Source organism: Elaeis guineensis, chromosome 10, assembly GCF_000442705.2.
Source record: "Elaeis guineensis isolate ETL-2024a chromosome 10, EG11, whole genome shotgun sequence".
Taxonomy (NCBI): Eukaryota; Viridiplantae; Streptophyta; class Magnoliopsida; order Arecales; family Arecaceae; genus Elaeis; species Elaeis guineensis.
The window spans coordinates 21,160,963-21,184,060 of NC_026002.2; the positions used below are offsets into that span (position 1 = coordinate 21,160,963).

Genomic DNA, 23,098 nt, shown 5'->3' on the forward strand with positions numbered 1-23,098 from the left:
ACTTTTTAATTTCATAATTCTAATTGTAGGATATATTATTTTTAATATATTAATAAACATCCAATATATACGTCTAGCAAGGTCTAGATTGGTTAATTAAAATAATGATATTTAAACGTTCAAAATAACTATCACTAATATATATAATAATATAAAAAAGTATTCAAAAATTAAATTATAAAGATATTACTCGCATGTACAAGTGTCGATAAATCTATCATTATGATTTAGCTTTTCTTTTACTAGTACTTTTTAGTGCCACTAGTTAATATTCAATGGCATTTTGTACCGCTGCTATTTATTCCATATCTTTTTATCTTGCTATTGTGTGGCATTTTTTTGTGCAGCAATATGATTGAGTAGCATTTCAAAAATATGGATAAATATTTCAAAATTTTAATAAAATAATTTTTTAGCAGTATTTATAAAATTATCATTGATTAATAATATTTTATCAGCACTTGTTGATGCCACTAATTAATATTTAGTTATATTTCAATGTGCCACTATTAGTTTTTTTTTATTTTATATTTTTATGTGATATTTTTCAGTGTGCTAATTAAATTTGCGGCAATGCTAAAATATTGATAAATATTGAAAAAAATTTACTATGAATAATTTTTTAGCAGCATAATAAAAGCGTCGTTGATTTATGCTGATGAATGAGCAATATAATTATTGATAATATTAACTTAACATTTGATAAAAATACTGCTTAAGATATTAGTAGTATTATTTCTTGCTTTTAGCAATATTTCACTATACGGGTGAAGCCCTATTTTCTTATAGTGCAGGGCTAGACTGAGAGCCTCTTTTTATTTATCTTAATCTATCTCAAATTGAAGGCTAATAAAACTTGTGAATTTGTTATGTTAGAGAGCCTTCATCACCGAAAGAGAACTGACTCTAGAGATCAAGTTGTAAAAATCATAAATTTTGGATCTGGTTGAATGTAAGTTTCATTTATCTTTGAGATTTTATTTAGTGTATTTCATATATTTTCAAATTAGAAATTGTATAAAAATAATTGAAAGGTTTAGAAAATTGAAAGTTTGAAAATGTATGTATTCAAAATTATGGATCAAGATAGTATTCCTGACATGTTTGCAAATTTTAAATATGATGGTTCTTCTATGTTGCATGATTTTACGTTTTCACGAATTTTTGAATGAAAAAATATTCTATTATTTTTAGAAATAAAATATAAAAATTTATTAAAAAATATTATAAAATTAAGTATGTTGATTATAGGAAAAACTTTTTAGTTAGACTATGATCTGAATCTAGCTAATAGAACCGATCATTAACCACATGATTAGAAACTAGTTTCTCCTGGGCCTAGTCAATTGGGGCTAATCGCATGTAGAATCAGTCCTTTTAAGCTTTACCAGTTGAGGTTGATCGCTCGTATATATTAATGTATCACGTATTTATTTTCAGTACTAATTTCTTTACCCTATCATAGGTTTAATCATGACGGTACGAGATAGAGCTAGTCTCCTTTTGGGCCAGCTAGTAAGACTGATCACTGATATATACTGATTGATCGCATATTTTATATTCAGGAGCTAGTCTCTTCGGATTTAGTTATAGAGCTGATCATGGCCGTAGTTACCAAAGACTGAGAGTGGATTTGGTGTTTTATTATTATGTATGATATGTGTTGCAAAAGTAATTTATATTATCATACGCATCTTATTTTTATTAAATTGTCATATTTGAAAAAAAAAAGATTTTAATTTATGCTGGATCTCTCAGATCCAAAAGAGCATATAGGGATCGGGACCGAACAATGAGGAGCATAGGACTTTAGAAGATATTTACTTAATTTATTTTTAAATAAATATTAATCTTGATTTATATCAATCAACCTCATAAATTATTAGTGGACTATTTTTATTTAAATTAATAAAATTAAAAGCTTGCTTTCATTAACACTGTCTCAGTATAATTTGATATGATATATTTGAATGTAAATGCAGGCCTTGTAATTCTCAAGGAATTAAACCGTATAGATGTGCGGCTGTTAGTTACGTGTCCGACTTGGACCATCGGATCGGGGAGTGGCAAGATTCCTCTAAAAAGTATCGTGTGAGATATTCTGATGGAATGATGATCAGAATTTAGACATTGAACTCATGACTAAAACATTCCATTACTAGGAAACGATGACTAGATGTTTAAATACATTTCAACCCCATTCCTCTTTTTTCTTCTCTCCGCCTTTTCTTGTCTCCCACTCGCAATGGTAGAAAGGAAAGAAGGATGACAGCAAACTTCCAGTAATACCATAAGATTGACCTCCTCCTTTCTTTCACCATACAAGCCTCAAGTCTGCTGAGCTCTGGTCCACAGATAAAAATGGGAACGGATGCCAGCACTTCAAATTCACCGGTCCACTTTATTTTATTCTCAGCCGACTTGTCCTACTCATCGTTCTTGTCATTCCCTCGTTCTGTCTACTTTTTGGAACTACTTGGAATATGAGCAGTAGGTTCAGCCCCCTATGTTGGACCCCGAGCCCGTAGTTGCGGCATTTGATCTCCGCAACTCCGGCTCGATTTCATGCTCATCAACTGCAAGGGTGCTTTGCGCCCTTGATATTCCAGCCCAAGTAAAGCAAATTTATGTGTAAAACAGCACCCGTAATAGGACACCACATCAAGTTTAGGATTTTCAACCCATGCATCGGTCTTTTTTTTAAAAATTGATCTAGCTTTTCAAGACAACGTTTTTGATGAGAAGAACGTAGAGTACTATTTTGATACTCCTTTTGCTTACCAAGAGCACAATAATGTTTCTAAATTTTTTTTTGGGGCATGTTTTTCATTAATTATTGATGAGGATCACAGGAAATATTGGGACTTGCTTTGGAGCTTTATCAACATACTCTAGCAATTGATCTTTGAGTAGCTTCAATATAAGAATTAACATTCATAAAATTCATAACTATGATTCTACACGGTTTGCTTATTATATGGAGGCATTTATTGTTTAGAAGCTTATGTTAATGTGAGTGTTGGTTCTCATGACTGGATGGGGAAAAGTGCTCATTTATTTTGGGGTGACCTACTAGATGAGAATTCTTGAAAGCCTTTCAATCGGTAAAGATTGTGCTGTAGATTGCATTGAAATGTGTACTCGAAAAAATGGTAGAGCACACGAACAAAGATTCAGATCCCACAATAAGTTTCACGGGACATCGGAATGAGATACTATCTCATATGTCGGGACATGATTGTCTCACCAACATTCTTGTATCCTGATCGGGATGTTTTAGGACATCTTTTATTCTCATTATCGGAACAGAACGGGACGGTGATGCATTCTATTTCATGAAAAAACTGAGACAGTCCTATCCTACGAAATTTAAAACCCTACATATAGATATATAATATTTTAAAATAATTTAGACTAATATGCTCTAATTTCGTACATTCTTCCCTTCTTTTATTTTTGAATAAATTTGGCAAAACAAATAGAATTACACCCATAAGTCTTCCTCATAAAAAAAAAAAAAAAAAGGGACTCTACAGCAAAGACCTGATATTTAATTCTAGTAAATGGAGTGCTGAATATTGGTGGAAAGATCTAAAAGAAGCAGCAAGACCAATGATGAGCGTGATGAAAGCAGTGAGTAGAATATTTTTCCAGTTAAACCAGTAAGCAAGAATATTAAATGTGGATCCAAATTAATAAAGATAATTGTTTCCGAGCAAAATGACTCAATTAAATCAGTTATTCTTCTATCAAGGAATAGAACAAAATTGGATGTTAACATTGTACAACCCTTACGAGGGACACTCCAAATTCCAAATAGCAACAAGTCAATACATTAATGCTTCTTCCGACGTATATCCAGTAATCTCAAGAAGAATTATTGCTTGCACTCCAGGAGCATTTAGAAACATCAAGCGGGTGTAGATTTCTCCCCAGGAAAGTTCAAAGTTTTTAAAAGTTTGTTTGGCTATTACTATAGAATTGGACCAAAAATTCTAGAAAAATCAAACTAACTATCCTACGTGGCTCACACCTTCTAAGGGTCTGTTCAGATCGCAGACAGGGGAGGAGGAGAGAGAAGTCAGGCGTCAAACACTCCCTCACGCTGTTTAGCTTTTTGGAAGTAAGCGCGCCACAGTTTTGGCCTCTTCTCCCACTTGCATCACATGTCTCTTTCTCACCCCCTATAAAATCCCCCTCAAGAACTCCATTACCATCCCCATCCATCTCATACTAATTATCTCCCTATCTTTCCAACTCTTTCTCTAAACCAATCTCTTTCTCTCTCTACATATCAATTTATATCAATATTTAAGACACGGGTCATAGAGAATTGGTAGGGAGTGGGAATGGAAGTACCTGGGAGGGTGTTTGGCTCTGCAACGCAACCTAGTGCGGAGGAGATGGACCTCAGAAGAGGCCCTTGGACCGTGGAGGAAGACCTTAAACTCATCAACTACATCGCCATCCACGGTGAGGGCCGTTGGAACACTCTCGCCCGTGGTGCAGGTATGAGCTAAAGCTTACTGAAACCAACATCGATTATTCTCCTATCTTTAGAACTCTCCTGTTCTTTTTTTTTTTCTTTTTCTTTTTTATTTTTTGGCCTAACCTATTTCATAAACCAGAATATGAATGTAACACCACACAGATGATCTATTCGTAATAAAAATGAGATTTTATATATCATAGACTTTCATAGGCTTTTTTTTTGTGAAGACAACTCTTATGGAAGTTGATGATGTAATTTTCCATTAAAAGAAATGGTAGATTGATAAGGTGGGCCTTCTTATTTTGGATAACAGACATAGTTTAGATAAATTAACCACCCATGATATGGCCTACAAAACTAAGGGTTCCATTGACGTTAACTATAATTAAACATACAGATTGCCAAATCAATCTCTCTCTCTCTCTCTCTCTCTCATAATAAGAAAAGGGAACAAGTAAAAACTGAGGCATACTCCAATATATAAATAAAAAAAACGTGGAGAAGATTATCCACACCAAATGATGCTCATAAATTAACCTCGCCAAAGCTTCACATTAGATTTGTTTAAATTTATCATGCGAGATTGCTCCACTGAAACAAGTTTGTCATGGTCCAATGAGACAGGTCTTAAACGGACCGGGAAGAGCTGCAGGCTCCGATGGCTCAACTATCTCCGCCCGGATGTCCGGCGTGGTAACATTTCTCCTGAAGAGCAGCTGCTAATCCTCGAGCTTCACTCTCGTTGGGGAAACAGGTAAAGTCTACCATCCATGCCTGTTCTATGATCCTGTGAATTATTCTTCATAGAAAAAGGAGGTAAAGAAAGGGAAACTGGTTTGACTAAATCTATAGTAAATTATTGCTCTTGTAATATCATTCTGAAGTCCTCATTTCTCATGACTGTTCATGCATAGTCCTGATGTTCCTTTCGGTACTGCCGCGGTCCTTGATGTTATGGCTAGCTTTCCACAGCATATAACGCACTGCTACATTATCTTGGTGGAACAATATAACCACGTTCTTCAGAACAACTGCCATTAACCTGCTCTTGAAAAAATTATAATAGATGTGTTTCTTTTTGGTCCGAGGAATGGCAAAGTTGCTCCCCTCCAAGCTTGACATGTGTCCGCTTCTGATTTGGCTTGCATGTAATTAACATGGTTACAAAAGTCGCAACATGCAGTAGCTTGTAAAACCATCTTAATCAAAAGTCAAATAATGATCCTCCACATGGTCCACCACTTGTATTCGTATTTGATCATCAATGTAGTAGATTAGCCAATAAAATTTTCAATCACTATCTGATGATATGTCCATGCATTAATTCGACATGATAATTGCTCGCAGACATGGATTGCTACGATACATGCTAGTTGATAAACAGATAACAATCAATGTAGAGTGTATCATGGCTGCATGCATTCATAGCTATGGTACATGCCAATTGAGACATAGATAAGTACTGGTCGGCATGGCTTTTTCTATCAAAATTATTCTTCTTCTCATTTCTCATTGCCTTTTGGAATCCCCCAACAGGTGGTCCAAGATAGCACAGTACCTCCCGGGGAGGACTGATAATGAGATAAAGAACTATTGGAGGACTAGAGTGCAAAAGCAAGCCAAGCAGCTCAATTGCGATGTTGACAGCAAGAAGTTCAAAGACACCATGCGTTACCTCTGGATGCCTCGCCTCATGGAACGGATCCGGGCAGCCTCGGGCAGCTCCCTCCAAGGCCCCGATCCCCAGCTGCCCGCCTGCCCGCCCGCATCAAGCTCGACCGACTTGACCAGGATGCAGTTCTCGTCACCGGTCGCCACGGACTCATTTGTCGGTGATTGCTGTTTTTCAGGCTGCATTCCCGATGGTGAGCTTAATTTCGGTGACGGGATCCAGGAGGCCCGGTTGGAAATGGTCGATGGATGGTGTGATAACGAGGGGCTGCTGGACTTTGAGCACGGTGGTGGGTGGGGGCAGAATTCTTGGGGCTTGGAGGACATTTGGTTCGTGGAACAGCAAAACTAAGAATTAGAATTCAAAAGTACTGAAAGAAAATTACAGAGAAAATATTTATTTTTAAGAGTAGTGCGAGTTAAGAACAAAAGGGGAAAAATAGAAAAAAAAAAAAGATAAAAAGAGATATATGCAGAGTTTATCTTTTTTTTTTCTTTTTTTCCTTTCTGCCATTTGATTTATATAATCTCTTGATTTCATGATATGTGAGTGTAATATTTGTTTTAAGATGTAACAGAACAATGTTTTTAAAGTTTGTGACTTTTTAATTATAATAAATCTCAATTGTTGTAAGATTATTTATTAATTAATGTGAAATCAAAAAATAATAATAATAAATTAAATATAAAAAATAAAATATGATAATTTATGTGATTTGATATTTGGTTTATATCTATGGACGAAGATAAAGAGATTTCACTATATCAGGAAGATGGAGTATAAAAATAATAATGTCCATGGTGTGCGTCAGTTCAAATAACAAAAAATGAGATTATAATATATAGTCATCAAATCCGAAAACAACAAAAAAAGATCAAAATATCCAAACGGGCTAAAGTTTAAATGGATCGGATCCGTAATGCAGGGGCTATTCGCCGATATCCCCACAAGAGGTCAGTGGTGGGCTCTGAGCTTAGATTTTGTTGTAAACAAAAATTATGACCAACCAAACTTTGTAACCAAATGGCCTCTTTCACTATTTCTGCTACCACTATTTACCTGGACTCTATAATATACAAAGTAGTAGTAGATTGTAAAGTTGCTTTTCTATTGATGGCACAATCTAAAAGAGTGAAGATATAGCCAATCAAGGATCTCTTCCTATTCAAGTCATCATTATAATATTTGAATCCCGATTAGAGTCCATATAACCAACAGCACGTTCGCAAATATTTGAACCCCGATTATATGCTAAATCAACATCAGAATCCACATTAGATTTTCTTATAATAAAAAGAGTTGTGTCCATATTTTTTTAAAAAAATATTTTCAAATAAAAAATTTGCTTAATCTATCATACCATACTCTAAGTACTTATTTTAAACTATATAATGCTTTATTCAACTTGAAAATATGATTTAGAAATATATTATTTTCAAAATCTAGAGATTATTTTATATAAACTTTCTCCATAATATATCCATTTAAGAAAGTATTTTTTATATTCATTTGAAAAAATTTGAAATCTATGAGGCATGCAAAAAATTAAGAGCAATCTAATAGCCTCAAGCCTAGCAATTGGTGTAAATGTTTCATTAAGATCAATTCCTTTCTCTTGATTGTAACCTTATGTAATCAATCTAGCCTTGTTTTTAATTACATTGCTCTTCTCATCCAATTTATTTTTAAAAATAATATAAAATATTTATTTTATTCTTATATCATCTTTAGAGATAAAATAATTAAGGTACTAATATGACATGCTTGACCATTTAATCAAATAGGATTCATAAAAACTATTTTATCAAGCAATAAGTAGAGATGATACGACAAGTTCTGAATACGTGTGTGTGTGGGGGGGGGGGTGTGTGTGGATATATATGTGTGTATGTATGTTTGTATGTAGTATGTATGCATGCATAAATTATAATTTTCAAAAGTCTCTTAGGAAATATACACTATGAAGAATTACAAGAATATAAAATATTTGTTTTATTCTTATATCATTTTTAGCGATAAAACAATTAAGGTACTAGTATATGACATGCTTGGCCATTTAATCAAATAGGATTCATAAAAGCTATTTAATTAAGCAATAAGTAGAGATAATAAGACAAGATATATATATATATATATATATATATATATATATATATATATATATATATATATATATATATATATTATACTATCGTTGGGTCAACCTATGGTGTACCAGTTGTCATACCTATAGCAGCGTCGGGTAACTAAGTTGGTATGGAAGAACTGCTGCGCCATGAAAAATCCTTCTCTATACAAGTTATTGTATGAGGTTTTTGAAGAGAACTTGAATAGGCGAAAGGTGTAAACACCGCGAGGTGTGAAGCGATCTCATACTAAACGAATTTCACTTTCCAACTAAAAGAGTTGAATCTATTCCTATAGTTGTGATCAATCTCGCTACACCGTCCCCTACTTCTCCAAGTCTCGAAGATTGATAATAACACTACCAACTATAGTAGCAAGCGAGAAAGAGAGTCAAGCAAAGTATAACAATATTGGGGTGGGGCCCTCTCATCTACTTAGTTGCTTTAGCTTGCTACTCTTCTTTTCTTTTTCTAGATGGCCTCGAAGAGGACGGCTTTGCTCATGCATGAAGGCCAGGAGAGGGGAAGAAGGGAGCTCCAACCAGAGTGCCTAGCCACAACCTAACTGCTGGTTCTATCCCAGCCAAGCAAGCAAAATTCAGGGAACTCCAATGGAAAGAGGGTCAGAGAAAGAAGTGGGGTAAAGAAATTGATCGACTCATCAGGCTCATGACCTGAAGACTATATGTGTCTGTGTGTTTTGAATGTTTGTATGCAGTATGTATGTACATATAAATCGTAATAATCTATAATCTCTTAGGAAACATACTACAAAGAATTAGGTCATATACCTTGCTTCAAAATCTTAGTTTAGTAGATGGACTAGCTTCACCAATTCAAGCTCACTAAAATTTAAATCAATTTCATTTTCAGTGTCTTAGAAGCCTAATAAGAAACCCTGAGGAACCCATTTAGGCTAGATTGAGATACTATTAGGGATATGGCTCCATAACCAAATCCGTGGGAGTCTGACTCTCACTCGAAATCTGGGGAAGAAGAAGACTCCTCCAAGGAGTCTACAATAGCAATGGCACATGCTCAATCCAAGGGGACATTGGGTTGTTGGGGGTTTGGTAGGCCCAAGCCCTCTTTAGGCTGGTGAAATGAATCTGGCCTTTCAATGTATTTGACCTAATTTCTGCAGTCAAATCCTAAAAGACATGGTCATAGAATGCCCTTAAATTTCATGCTATCCTATAGATCAAAACATTACTTCACTTCTTTTCCAATAACTATCCTTCCAAATATAGCTGTAAATAATGACACAGATACAAAATATGATACTGCAATCTCATAACATTTGGTCCATGAACTGGTATCCCACTTTGTGATAATACATGATATGGTTCCTAAAACTTCGTACCATGTTCATGCACTTACTCCTCTTGTTTCTTGTGCTTTCTCCTATGTAACTTACCTTCTGTAATTATTTTATTATCAATAAGATTGCTGGTGACTAATGAGTTAAGTGCCTGTTTGTCTCCAATGTCATCAAAAAAAAAAAAAAAAGTTCGTGCACTTACCCACAAACCCTATAAACTTTCATTTATTTCTTCCAATTTGCATCCTTCAAAATACATGATAGATAACTAGCTATTAATTTTTCTTCATGAACCTATTGACCAGTCTAAATCCTGCAGGATATAGTGACCAGTCTAAATACCTTCTATGTTCACTTACTACATTGATAAATCCTGATATTATAAATCAGGTCCAAATGGATGAGCCTCCGTGTCTCCTCCTCAACAACTAGTATTCTTACTCCCGTAGTACCCATGGAGGTTTGAAGCTTACTTGGCCATGGTGAATTCAAGAAGGTGGTTTCCATGGAGAGGGGGCTCTGCCATGGACACCCAAGGAATCCATGATGCCATCTATGTAACAACATGGTTTAATTGGTTTAAATTAGAGCATGTTGGCGTGGCAAAGTAAAATAAATTCATCATTGTAGTTCGGAATCACTAGGTTCATTTAATAATGCATCAAAGAACCTTTCTCAAGCTATAAATCTAGATTTTTGACTATGATGACTTCTACACCTTTATATAGTTAAGTGTCTAGTTATTTTGGAGCATTTATATGGCATGGCATCAAGCCATTAAGGCATTCTATGAACACACCAACTCACTTAGGATGTGAAGCCTTATGGTAATAATAAGTATTTGATCAAATTTTGTTAAATCAATCACTATGAATTAAATGATTTTCTTTCATTGGTGTAGAATTAGACAGTCAGTGGGGAGGAAGAGAGAGGTCTCAACCTACACTTGCTCGGAAATGGAAAAAAGAGGTTGAGATTGAAAAAATATTTCTTGACAGGACCGAAGACCTCGTGCATGCAACAATATTAGAAAGCTATCAAAGAGGAAATAAAGGACGAAAAAACGTTCTCATGTAGATTTGATAACATTGATAGTCATGATAAAACGGTTGAAGATAAGGATAATTTGTTCACTTGGGTTTCACCAGCAAAATGAAGTGAAGAAGCAAAACAACGTAATGGAGATGATTACTCAAAACAACATCAACAATGATGGAAGGTTCTTATACAAGGCAATGAGCCTGCTCCAGTCTTTCAGCGTCTAGAGACATCAAATTTGTATATTTGCTTCCTAATAAGAAATTCTTGAGTGACTGCATCTACATTGCAGCAATTCCAACCTTTCCATGAAAAAGAAATTAATTTAGGTGTGTATTTTTGTTTCATTTACAAATAAAAAGGTTCACCAACTGGACAAAAACAATAGATTTCTCTCTATATATTTAGCATCATTCCTAAACTCATTGGTTGGTAGACCAGGTTACTCTTGCTTACATCGAGTATATTAATAAGAATTATAACCAACAAGGATGTTCACACTCTATTCTATTCATTCAGCTGATTCCAAAAGGAATAAGTACCGCTCTTGATGCAAGAATAAGATGAAAGAAAGTATATCTTGTTCTTTCTTTACAACACTTAAAAATTGCTTGGGAGAGATTTTGGACATGAAAAGTTCCGAAAAATCTTAGACAAAATAAGGACACAAAAAAATCACTCGATAGTTTCCCTTCTACTTCCAACTATTCTCTCTAATATTTAAATTGAGAAACTCTTTGTGTGTCGCGGGCTGTGCAGCTCGGCTGCTCCGTCTGCAGTGATTGGCTCGGATGCAGAGTTGGATGAAAAATATATTTTTTTTCTCGTACTATTCTTCGATTCTGCATCCGAGCCAATCACTGCAGACGGTGCATGCCAAGTTGCACTGCCTGCAGTGCACAAAGAGTTTTTTATTTAAATTGTAGATGATCTTGATCAAATTCGTCCATCAAAATTTAATATCTACAAAATGGCAACTAAAACCTCCGGATACTCCAAGAGGGAAAGATCGAGATTTTTAATCGAGGTCTTGTATTACAATAAAGGTTCGGTAACCCAACATTGGTACCTTGTTATCTTAGCTGGAAGTTCACCTTTAATTGTTACTTTAGAAGGGAGATATCTAGATTCTTTTTAAATAACTTTGTTTGTCTTCCTTTCAACGTACTTGGAGAATGTAATTTATATTTCATTCACCGTTCAACTAAGATCGCGTGGCTATGAGTGCAGAACTTTGTGACGGGAGCTGCAAACATCATGCAAAACTAATTCTAGTCTAACCCCAACGAGCTGATCCAAAGACCAAGTGATAGCCGAGTTGGATATTTCCAAGTCCAGTTGAATTCTTGGTGGTCTGCATCCTCTCGTGCTACAGTGGATCAAAAATCTAGAGATGATTTTTGCTCAGACACCATGGGGTGGAGACAAGCACATGCAAAAAACGTGAGGAAAACGTAGTGGTAAGTATTATTTGAAAAGAATTCGGCATGAGACAACGTATATAGGGTCGCTTTTTAGTGACAACTCTGGCTACGGTTCTACTTTGTAGGCAGGGGGACCCATGCGTTCTGCCAACGGAAAAGGCTCAATGCAGCATGGAATACTATTGTAATTAGATATATGTGGGCCCATACGACGCACATAGAATATAGAATGGCCGGTTGTGCATTTCTTTTCTACTTAATTCCAGTGAGAGCGAGAGAGAGAAATTTATATGAGGTATTAACCTTCGATTGTGACATAAGGTTGGTAAACACAGCGATGATTAAAATATATAATCTATATCGTTACGCGCCATTTCTTAAAGAATAAGATACTCATTTTCCTCTTTTAAGATGCAAGGTTCAATTTCTTATAATAATATTTGTTGCCATCGAGGACCATTCTGGCTGAAGCTGACGTGTTGGATCTATCGACAAAAGGCTATGGATGATGACTTGGGATCTCTTGGAAGCTGGTTGGAGATCTCGAAGCAGTTGAAGGGCCAGATCTACATGTGAGATCTATATGCGCATCCTAAAACATTAAAAGAAGAGAGAGTTTATTTGCTGGAAATATTTTGATAGGGAACCTTTAATGCCTAAGTCAGCCTACCTTAGTGAAATAAAGGATATGCTAAAAAGGAATTAGTAGAAGAATTGTAAAAGAAAAAAATGCAATAAAAGTGAGTGGGAAGTCAAGACCGATGTAGGAAAGAAAGGAAGGGAGCTTCATAAGTTCAGAAGATGTTTAGTTCCTGTGAGACATTACTCAGTTTGGAGCTGTGAGAAGTTTGCTCATATGATGCTTGATTTTGATGCTCTTTTTATTCTTTTGAAGTTGGATAACATTTTAAATGCTGTGATGTTATACTACCTTGAAAGGGTATGATCCACTAAACAACCAAGGCCTAATCTTATCATTTGGACTTTGTAACATATTGGTCAATCCCTTTTTTTTTTTTTTTTTAGAAAGAATTTTGATCAGATCTATCTTTTAATTAGGGAAGAAATAACAAAAATATATGAAGGTAAAGTTGATATTAATGCTGAGATATATCTTTAGTGAAATTGTAGCTTTTTATGACTATTTTCACTTACTATATTTATTTCAAAAAAGATGTGTTTTTTCAACTAAAAGAGAAATTCGGTTTAGATTATGTGAGGACAGGCCTTAATAATATAAATAGAGATTACATAACTTAGTTTGTTATTCATTAATGAAAGAAAATAGGATCTAAACTCTATTTTTTTTTCAGATCTTCTATATTTTTCTAAATTTTTTTAGTAGATTAATTTATGTTGAATGAATTGAGAGAATTACTTCTTTCTCCCTCCATCGGATCATGCAATTCTCATTGATGTTGCCCACCAGGATCAACCTAAGAGACTATTTTATCCGGAGATTGATTGAAATGTTGCATCAAGTCCAAACTGTAACTGGGCTTGGATCATACTTAAATCTGGCTTGACCAAATCAACTTAGTGGGTCTATGGTGCTCGTATTCATCAATCATGAACCATCAAGTCGGACTGCATCAATTTGAAAAGATCAGCCCTTGAATTGTGGGGGATCAATGCAAAGATAGGAAAGTGTGATTCTTAGACAAGTCCAATATTGAAATCTTTTGGCAAGTGGCAAGAAGCTGATAGTGGACGCGCCTGTAGGCCACCAAAAAAAACCTCATGTCTTGTGGATACAACGTGCGGTTGGTGACAAGAAAAAAATCTCAAACACGTCAGCACCCGGACAAACCTAATCCACCCGTCTCTCATGTCTCCCGCTCTCCTTCGAGATATTCATGTAGTCTGTAATTACTTGAGAAACTAATTCCCATGTGATTGAGATGTCATGGTATGCACGAGGAATCAGGACGAGAGTTGTATTTTTAGGAAGGATTCCCTTTCCTTTGTGCAATTCCACTGCTGGATCATTGCTTTGCAGTGTACAGATGAATGAATGAAAAAATTTAGGATGCTTTAAGATGTGCGTAAGATGGGCATTCATAAAATGGTTCAAACTGTTAAATTGAATCAGATCAAATCATTTTTATCAGTATGATCTTGTTTAAAAATTAAAATTATTTGATTTAATTTATAATTTTTATATAAAATAATTTAATGATCTGATATGATTTTATAAATATATTAAATCAAAATAAATCGCAAACCATAATACAAGGAAGAATTGAAGATTCTTTTGAGACATGAGAATAGTAGTCATACCTTATTATTATTGTATTGTATTATATTTATAGATACATGATTATATAAAAAATTTTATTTAACTAAAATATTTTTTTTTCAAAATTTTTTTCCTCTCGTGTTGTAATATTTCAAATTGTTAATCAAACTAGACCAATCTATGATTCAACAATATGATTTAGTTTGATTTGAATGGCAAAATGATCTGATTTGATTTATAAAATTGATATTTATTGATTTGATTTAAAAATATCTTCTAATCAGATCGCACATCTCTATATAAAATGTGATCCAATACGGCATTATAGAAAAAGAACAATTAGTCTTTCACATAAAAGATAATATCCGCCCTGAGAAATTACACATAGCCTGAGATTATGGTGTTAAGAAATTTGACACGTTTGGGCAGGCATCATGCGAGATGGATTCCATGGGTGATGCCTCTACGCGATCGTTGCTTCCACGTTTGGATACTTTTTTTGACCGCCAGGTCAGAAACCACGTTCCAATTATGTTCAGAGAGAACAAAGCGCCATATGATCTTCTTATAACTTCTTCACATAAGTCATTCCAGAAGAAGCAAAAAAAAAAAAACTGGAGGAAGGAAAATTCTACCAGCCCAAACAGCTTTATCCTTATATTACAGTTTATTTGTAATATTTGTCAAATCTTGGGTTGGGTAGCTTATTTTATTTTTTATTTTTAGTTTTTCTTTCTTTTAAAGGAATTAAATGAGCTAGAACCTTGTTTTCTACAAACCAGATATTTGAATTGTATAATTAGAACTGATTGCCAGTTGCTTAAAAACAAAGACTGCTTCACAAAAAAAAAGCAATCGCGCCTCTCTGCGTATAAACAGAAGCGATGTAAGATTACCTTTCACACCTAAGGACAATCATATATAATTTTGGATTCCTATAAAGCAAAAATTGTAGAAATATTTTTTGTTTTCATGGAAAATCAAATTTTTATTTGGTTATTGCAATAAAAAAATGGATAATTTTGGAAAAATTATCTATAGATTTTTTATAAAAAGGCTATGAAAAATCTTAGTTCTTTTTTAATTTCCATATTTAAGATTTCCTAGCAACCAAAATGCACTAAAATATTTGTAACTTGCTTTTCTAGGTACCAAAAAACAACTTATCAATTTTCTTTTAGAATAACTACAAAGACAACCAATAAAATATTTTTCTTGATCCCTGATTTCTTTGCTTACAACCTTAAAAAAATTTCTATGAGGATCCTGAGAATGCATGAAACTTGAGACAACCTGAATTTGATAGTGACATTGCAAATATCTAGGAAACATGAATGATCGATTGTGGTTGCTGTCGCCTGAAGTGAATCAATTAACAATTTGACCAATCAATTAACAGTTAAGCTGGACATGGTAGTGAAACAAAACAAACTTTTCTTGTACTCTTTCTTGAAAATATTATTAAGAGCACAAGATAATGAAATATACACATAATAACGACTACCTTAATATAAGCACATGGCATCCCTGTAATTTCCTTTAGGACGACGCCCATATTCACCTCTAAAATTAGAATGTAACCAATAATTAAACCGAAGGCCACCCGCTGTCTCCGCGCTTTCCTTCCGTCCACCAGCCCTTTATATTTAACCCATCATCCCCATTTCCTTCTCCTTCCCAAATTTCAGACCAACACCCGCTTGTTTCGCAGACAAATCCTCCGTCTTCTCTTTATTACTCCATTCGCTCCTTCTCACTTTCTTATTGCGTCCATTTCTTTCATTTAACCCCTTAGCTTCTTAATTATTTTATTAATTTAGTCTCCAGTTCGGGTCATGAGTGCAACGGTTAGCATGGGACTCTCCGCCACCGTGAGGCCCTGCTGCCGTCTCCTCCACCTCCTCCCGAAATGCCCCCATCCTCCCTCTTTCTCCCCCTCTCTCTTCCCGAAATGCCCCAACGACCGCCTCGCCGTCCTCCGCGCACTCGCCGCCGGACACCACCGCCGACCCTCCTCCGTCCGCGCCACCGTCGCCCCCGCCTCAGCCCCCGATGTCCGCCGCCTCTCCACCTCCGTCGAATCCGTTCCCGGCGCTGCCGGCGACAAGGCCTTCGAGCGGATCTACGTCCAGGGCGGCCTTGCTGCCGTCAAGCCCCTCGTGATCGAGAGGGTTGAGGAGGAGAGGAAGGAAGAGAAGGAAATCAAGGACGCGGCGCCACCGCCGGCGGAGGTGGCGGAGGAGAGGGCACAGGGGAGGGAGGAGTCGGAGGCGGAGAAGGAGGCGTGGAGGCTGTTGAAGAGGGCGGTGGTGAATTATTGTGGGACCCCAGTGGGGACGGTGGCGGCCGAGGATCCGGGGGCGCAGCCGTTAAATTACGACCAGGTCTTCATCCGGGACTTCGTGCCGTCGGCCCTCGCCTTTCTTCTCAAGGGTGAGACGGACATCGTCAAGAATTTCCTCCTGCACACATTGCAATTGCAGGTATAATTGATAACAGTTTCATTTTTTTCTCACTTTCTGTAATCATTCTTTGGTGATAAATCTTTAAATGGATTGCAGGCATGAGCGATAAAATAATTTATCTTTTTGTGCAATCTCTTAGTGGTTCTTTGGTTATCTTTTAATGAATTTCACGCATAGATGTGGGAAAAAAAAAATCTCATCTTTCTTTTCTCTCTTTCTGTTAATGGTTTTTTTGGTAATCTTTTAACGGATTGCAGGTATAAATAAATACTAAATTCTCATCACCCCTGTGATAATTTTTTAATTGGGGACTTATTACAATTTGATTCAATTTTAATGAATTATAATTGTGTTTGATTCCAGTTCGATTTTATAATCTTATATTTTCCTGCGTTCTGTTTAATTTTCTTCTTCTAATTTGAGGATGGAAAATGATTGCCCTTTTTTGAGTTTCTCCTTGAGTAATATCATTAGGAGTTTTGCTGTCGCTTGCCACCATTATGCTCCAAAGAAAGGTGATTAGGATTTTTCATGGCCGTTAACTTACTTAATTTTGTCAAAATTGCTATTTTGGATGAATCCAGCTCCTGTTAACGGTGCGAAGAAGATTTAAGTCGATGCATCATATCTGTTTTGCAAACAATTTTTTCCACAATTCAACAGTGATTGTTGGATAAGAACTTTCAATTTCATTATATACCAATTTATGGATTGTTCTTTGTGTTCAGTAGCTTCCTTGATTTCTTTTATCTTTTTTCCTCACGACACATTGGTAAATTTTGCTTGGGTGCTAGCTAAAAATATATCAGAGCTGTTACAAGAAACAATTAGAAGAGGAGAGCATTTCAACCAGTGGGCTTTCTAATTTCAGTCACTGTTTTCTTCAAAAATTTGCAGTAACTGTTAATTAACTACATAATTGCTTTTTAAAGATGTCAAACGTGCTTGTGTTTTATTTGCTACCTAGAGCTGGGAAAAGACTGTGGATTGCTATAGCCCCGGACAAGGGTTAATGCCGGCTAGCTTTAAAGTTAGAACTCTGCCTTTGGATGGAAGCAATGAAGCATACGAGGAGGTTCTGGACCCTGATTTTGGTGAGTCGGCCATTGGGCGTGTAGCCCCAGTGGATTCTGGTAAGTCTGAATATTTCTATGATTTTTACACTGCCAAGGTTTATCTAGTTTTGAAGATAAACATGATTTATGGACCTGATTAATGTTGGAAGAACTTTAACTATACCTCCTGTTTGGACAGGATTATGGTGGATCATCTTATTGAGAGCTTATGGGAAGATTACTGGGGACTATGCATTACAGGAGAGAGTGGACGTGCAAACAGGCATTAGACTGATATTAAATTTATGTTTATCTGATGGGTTTGACATGTTCCCTTCTCTGCTAGTAACTGATGGCTCTTGCATGATAGATCGACGGATGGGCATCCATGGCCATCCTCTTGAGATCCAAGTAAGTTAGGATATTAATTGAATCTCCTCTTGTGATGGTTATAAGTTTTAAGTGCTCAATCTCCATATTGACTTAGACTTTCACAAAGAAGGGAAAAAAGGAAAAAGGAAGAAGGAAAATTGTAGGATAGCATGAAATTGAAGCCCCATAATGGTGCTTCAGAGTAATTTCTCGCATAAATGGTTGTTTGTTTGATCAGTGTGGCATCTGCACTCCTAGCATCGTGGATACATATGTGTCTAATCTTTAAATCAGATGCCCAACAGATTGCATACAAAATGTAGTTTTGTGTACTCCTAGCATCCGTTGGAAACAGGTGAAAGGTCATGAAGTTACTGCCTTGTAAAGTAACTATCATTGATTTATAAATTTTAGGTATTCTAGATAGGAAAGAAGATCAAAAAAGTTCAGAAGTTCCTTTTGCATAATTCAACCCACCAGGAGACAATGTGAATGATAGCATGTCTTATAACCTGATATGCCAAAAAGCATCTGCTGGTTGTGGTGTTTTCTAGGATGAATTTTTTGAGTTAAGTTTTGCTATGCTGACATCTTCAGATCTTCCACTGAAGAAAAAGTAAATCTAGTGCACATCATATGTCTTGCTCAAATTACTTAAAGATAGGATAGATAAGTTCAAAATGGTATTGTATGAGTTTGCATTGGCTGTCTTGTGAGTCTACCTATGTTATGATGCATGATTTGGAGCTTTGATCTGTCACTAATATGTGCACTGTCTACAATTTCCTTTGTCATAATAATCTTCATGGTGGATCCTGCAAACACAGGGTTGAAACCATTGCTTTAAAAAAAAAATGCCTGAAGTTGAGTTATTTTGAGTAGCATATGCCTTGATTGATCATGCGTATGAATCAATATAGCCATGAGAGACGAGTGGCAAGAGACACAGAAATTCACTCTTCATAGTTTCTTTGGGATCAGGTAAAACCAAATATAGCGTCCAACATAAGTATTCTGTAAGTGATAGTGATCATTATGCATATTAGTGCTCAAAGTTATGGTTGTTGAATTCTATATCTGAAGCAATGCTAGCTGTCAATATTAAACATAGTGATTGTTTAGTGGTTCACTGCCTTTATATCTTAACAGCATTTCCGGACACTGGATGAAACAAATTAAATGCTTGGTCTGCATTACTGTTATTAGTCTATGGTTAGTGGGCATTCTGTATGAATATCTGAATCAAAAGTAAGATTTATTACATGCTTGACCAAGTCCAATCCACAGGCTTTATTCTACTCTGCTCTACGATGCTCCCGTGAAATGATCACTGTCAATGATGGATCAAAGAACCTTCTGCGTGCCATCAATAATAGGCTCAGTGCATTGTCCTTCCATATCAGAGAGTACTATTGGGTGGATATGAAGAAGATCAATGAGATATACCGTTACAAGACTGAAGAATATTCCCAAGATGCTATTAACAAGTTCAACATCTATCCAGAACAAATCCCTTCTTGGCTAGTAAATTGGATTCCTGAGAAAGGTGGCTACCTTATTGGGAATGTGCAACCAGCTCACATGGACTTTAGGTTCTTCTCGCTTGGTAACCTTTGGGCCATAGTTTCATCTTTATCTACTCCTCGACAAGCTGAGGACATTCTCAATCTTATTGAAGATAAATGGGATGATCTTATGGGGAACATGCCCCTCAAGATATGTTATCCTGCTTTAGAATTTGATGAGTGGCACATAATTACCGGCAGTGATCCAAAGAATACGTAAGTTTTCTCAGAGTCTGTGGCCTTTTTATCCCATTTATCTGTCGATGTCATGGTCTTCATCCGGTCTGAGATCTTGTTATGGATTCTGACATGCGTTGGTTTTGTTTGCTGGTCACTTGAGCAGCTTTTATTTCTTTTTCCCTTGCTTGGCATAAAGCAACATATACCTGTAAATCGGCCATGATGATATGACTATATTGACCAAGACTTTTATTGGTAATACTCACCAAATATTAAATCGATATGTAAACTTCAGCAGTCTCTACTTTAAGACATCCAAATATCTCAATTATTTGTAAATAAAGGTATTTAGAATTCTTCAACCTTTCATCTTGATAAGATAAATCGAGATCTCAGATTAGAGGAAGTTCGTCTTCTTAAATATGTAATTATTGAGTAGCTACTCTCAATACTTGGGTTTCATGCTATTATTGAGGGTGTTAAGTACATTCTCTCCTTGTTATGTCAAGAGTCATCTTCTATCGAAGGCTACTTTGTGCTAATAGTATTTCGATTCTTCATTGATGATCAAGAATACTTCTGCATTAACTTAAACCTTTAGTTCTATAGTTGTCAAAGTTGATGGCGGATCTGTTGAACAATTGGTTATATCATGATAAGCACGTTAGGAAATCTTTCTTGATGAACCACTTACGTGCATCGATCTCAAGCTTTGTCATTGGAGTAGTATCATGCATGTTCTGACTATGAGCTTAGCATTTAAAGCATCTTATGCTTTATGTACTGGCACTTGTGATAACATGCCTGCTAATGGACACTCTCACTATCCACAAAGATTTGCTAGAAAAGCCTTTGTCTCCAGGTTGATTGTTGGGGTCAACTCTATCATGACGAATTTAAATGCTTTAGGCTTTTCAAATACATGTTTAATTCTTATAAAGTTACCAACCTTTATTCACCTTTAACTACTGGACTGCAAACTAAAATCCAACAACAATGTTCAGGTGAACATATGACATAAAAGTATATTATCAAAGGGTTTTGTTTTAGCTAGTATCAACTATGTTGACAAGCCTCCCTGTGTGATTTGATATCTACTGTAACAGTAGACTCAACAGTCTGGTAAATTGTAACCCTCAACATTGGGTTGTGTTATTTTCATTTTATGGGCAAAGGAAACGTTCATCTATATTTAGAGGATGCTGTTTGCAGATGTTGCATTTTCAATTTTTAGTTTTTGGAGCACCAGGGTTGAGAAGTTTCATCTAATAAAAAGCATTGTTTTGCAGCCCCTGGTCATATCATAATGGGGGATCTTGGCCCACTCTACTATGGCAGGTACCTAGTGTTTCATTGCTGCTTCGTCTCTTGTTCTTGTCTTCTCCAAAGTTCAAACTTGCTATGCTAACTCCCTCAATGCTTGATACAGTTCACATTAGCTTGCATTAAAATAGGCAGGCCTGAATTGGCACGCAAGGCTATTGCACTTGCTGAGAAGAGGCTTTCTATTGACAAGTGGCCAGAATACTATGATACGCGAACTGGAAGGTTTATTGGGAAGCAAGCAAGGCTTTATCAGACATGGACAATCTCTGGATACCTAACCTCGAAATTGTTCCTGGAAAATCCTGGGATGGCATCCATTTTGACGTGTGAGGAAGATCTTGAGCTTCTTGAGGGCTGTGCCTGCAGTCTATCCAAGAGTGCCAAGGGTACACGAACAAAGTGTTCACGCACTGCTGCTAAATCTCAGCTCCTTGTATAACCATGCAAGGACTACAGATTATTATTTTTTTTCCTAATGTACTTACACTTTATAGTAGCAGAAAATAAGCACAAAGGGATCCATTTGTATTAGGAAAAAATGGAGCTCTTTGCAGTACAGTGCAGATTTTTTAGTCCACCTTGCTCTCACAATGCATGCTCATTATTTTTATGGAGCTAGCATTGATGAAGCATCGTGTTCAATATTTGAGAGGACATGATCATAGGTCTCAGGTTCTGCAACAGGCAAATTGTGTGTAATTTCCCGTGATAGTGACTGATTCACACTACTGCTAACATATTGTATTGGATTACAAGTCTGTATGAATATAAAAAAATATATTGGTTCTTAAAATTGTGGCTTATTGAGTTTTTTGTTTAAAGATTCTCTTAAGGTGTTATCAGAGTAGCATCGCAATCATTGGACATAAATATAAGGATATATGTTTGGTAACTAAGAGAATGTCTGTCTATTGCGGCGGCCCTCACAGCTCCTGAATAACATTCTGAGTCAGTATGACAGGCTGCTGAATTGTCTAAAGCTCCAGATGATTGTAAAGGTTGCACTTTCAATTCTACGTATAACATTAAACTATTACCTTAATGCTTCTTAACAGGTGCCGGACTTGGATAGAATCTATTTTCTTATATTTTTAATATGTTCGTAACGTTCAGTGGTAGAAGTAGGATTGATCTCCATTTCTTCGATGAGATCATGCGCAATTCACCGTAATCTTTCATGCAGTTTACAATGAAAATTTCATAGAACTATGTGCAGCGGGGGAGGACATTTATCTTGATCCCAGAATACATTGTCATTGTGGTCATGCTAATGCTTTTGTCTTGGTAAGCAATCTTTTATCCACCCTACAATATAAGAAACTACGTGAAGCAAAGGTGAAGGTCAAAGTCATTCATTTATTTTGGTCCCAACATATTTTCTCATCATCCTCACTATCATCATCATCATCATCATCATATCATCTAGCTAGCAATGGAGCCTGAATGCGAGCCTATAGATAGAACATGATGTTTAATACTTAAGAGGATACAAAAGATTATGGTTCCACAACGAAACAAAGTTCATGTATATTTTGGCAATAGCTACCATGCGATTGGTGCCATTTGTACTAGAGTACAAGTTGGCACAAATTAAAAACATTTGTATGGCAGTGCAATTGTGCATTCAAATGAAAGAAAAAACACATTAAAAAGGACGAGTGAGTGTCCAGCCCTATAGAACCAGTCCATGGCCATACAAGAGACCTACATAGAGAGCTAAAGATGATGTAAATGAACGATTTATTGTCTGGAGAATTACTTTAGCTATGTAAATGAGCTGTTTAAACTTGTGTTATTTAGTGGATTTCAAAGGTGATTATCTT

General features: G+C 35.9%; 2 protein-coding genes across 2 annotated transcripts; both read left to right on the top strand.

Moving 5' to 3' along the window:
- Window positions 1–4,233: 4,233 nt before the first annotated feature.
- LOC105059778 (transcription factor MYB78-like) lies at window positions 4,234–6,782 on the top strand. The gene is made up of 3 exons (XM_010943211.4): window positions 4,234–4,509; window positions 5,117–5,246; window positions 6,029–6,782. The coding sequence occupies exons 1-3, from the start codon at window positions 4,350–4,352 to the stop codon at window positions 6,513–6,515; spliced, it is 777 nt and encodes a 258-aa protein (XP_010941513.1). The 5' UTR covers window positions 4,234–4,349; the 3' UTR covers window positions 6,516–6,782.
- A 9,169-nt stretch (window positions 6,783–15,951) lies between these two features.
- LOC105059779 (neutral/alkaline invertase 1, mitochondrial) lies at window positions 15,952–22,068 on the top strand. Its single transcript, XM_010943212.3, has 6 exons — window positions 15,952–16,795; window positions 17,745–17,910; window positions 18,032–18,243; window positions 19,492–19,985; window positions 21,239–21,287; window positions 21,379–22,068. The coding sequence occupies exons 1-6, from the start codon at window positions 16,148–16,150 to the stop codon at window positions 21,712–21,714; spliced, it is 1,905 nt and encodes a 634-aa protein (XP_010941514.1). The 5' UTR covers window positions 15,952–16,147; the 3' UTR covers window positions 21,715–22,068.
- The last annotated feature ends 1,030 nt before the right edge of the window (window positions 22,069–23,098 follow it).

What these genes read in the sequence shown, in the direction of transcription:
- LOC105059778 (XM_010943211.4), top strand. Translation starts at nt 4,350, where the DNA reads ATGGAAGTACCTGGGAGGGTGTTTGGCTCTGCAACGCAACCTAGTGCG. An exon ending in CACTCTCGCCCGTGGTGCAG is followed by an intron (nt 4,510 to 5,116) that starts GTATGAGCTAAA and finishes CCAATGAGACAG; the next exon opens with GTCTTAAACGGACCGGGAAG. An exon ending in CACTCTCGTTGGGGAAACAG is followed by an intron (nt 5,247 to 6,028) that starts GTAAAGTCTACC and finishes ATCCCCCAACAG; the next exon opens with GTGGTCCAAGATAGCACAGT.
- LOC105059779 (XM_010943212.3), top strand. Translation starts at nt 16,148, where the DNA reads ATGAGTGCAACGGTTAGCATGGGACTCTCCGCCACCGTGAGGCCCTGC. An exon ending in GCCATCCTCTTGAGATCCAA is followed by an intron (nt 18,244 to 19,491) that starts GTAAGTTAGGAT and finishes TCCAATCCACAG; the next exon opens with GCTTTATTCTACTCTGCTCT. An exon ending in GGCAGTGATCCAAAGAATAC is followed by an intron (nt 19,986 to 21,238) that starts GTAAGTTTTCTC and finishes ATTGTTTTGCAG; the next exon opens with CCCCTGGTCATATCATAATG.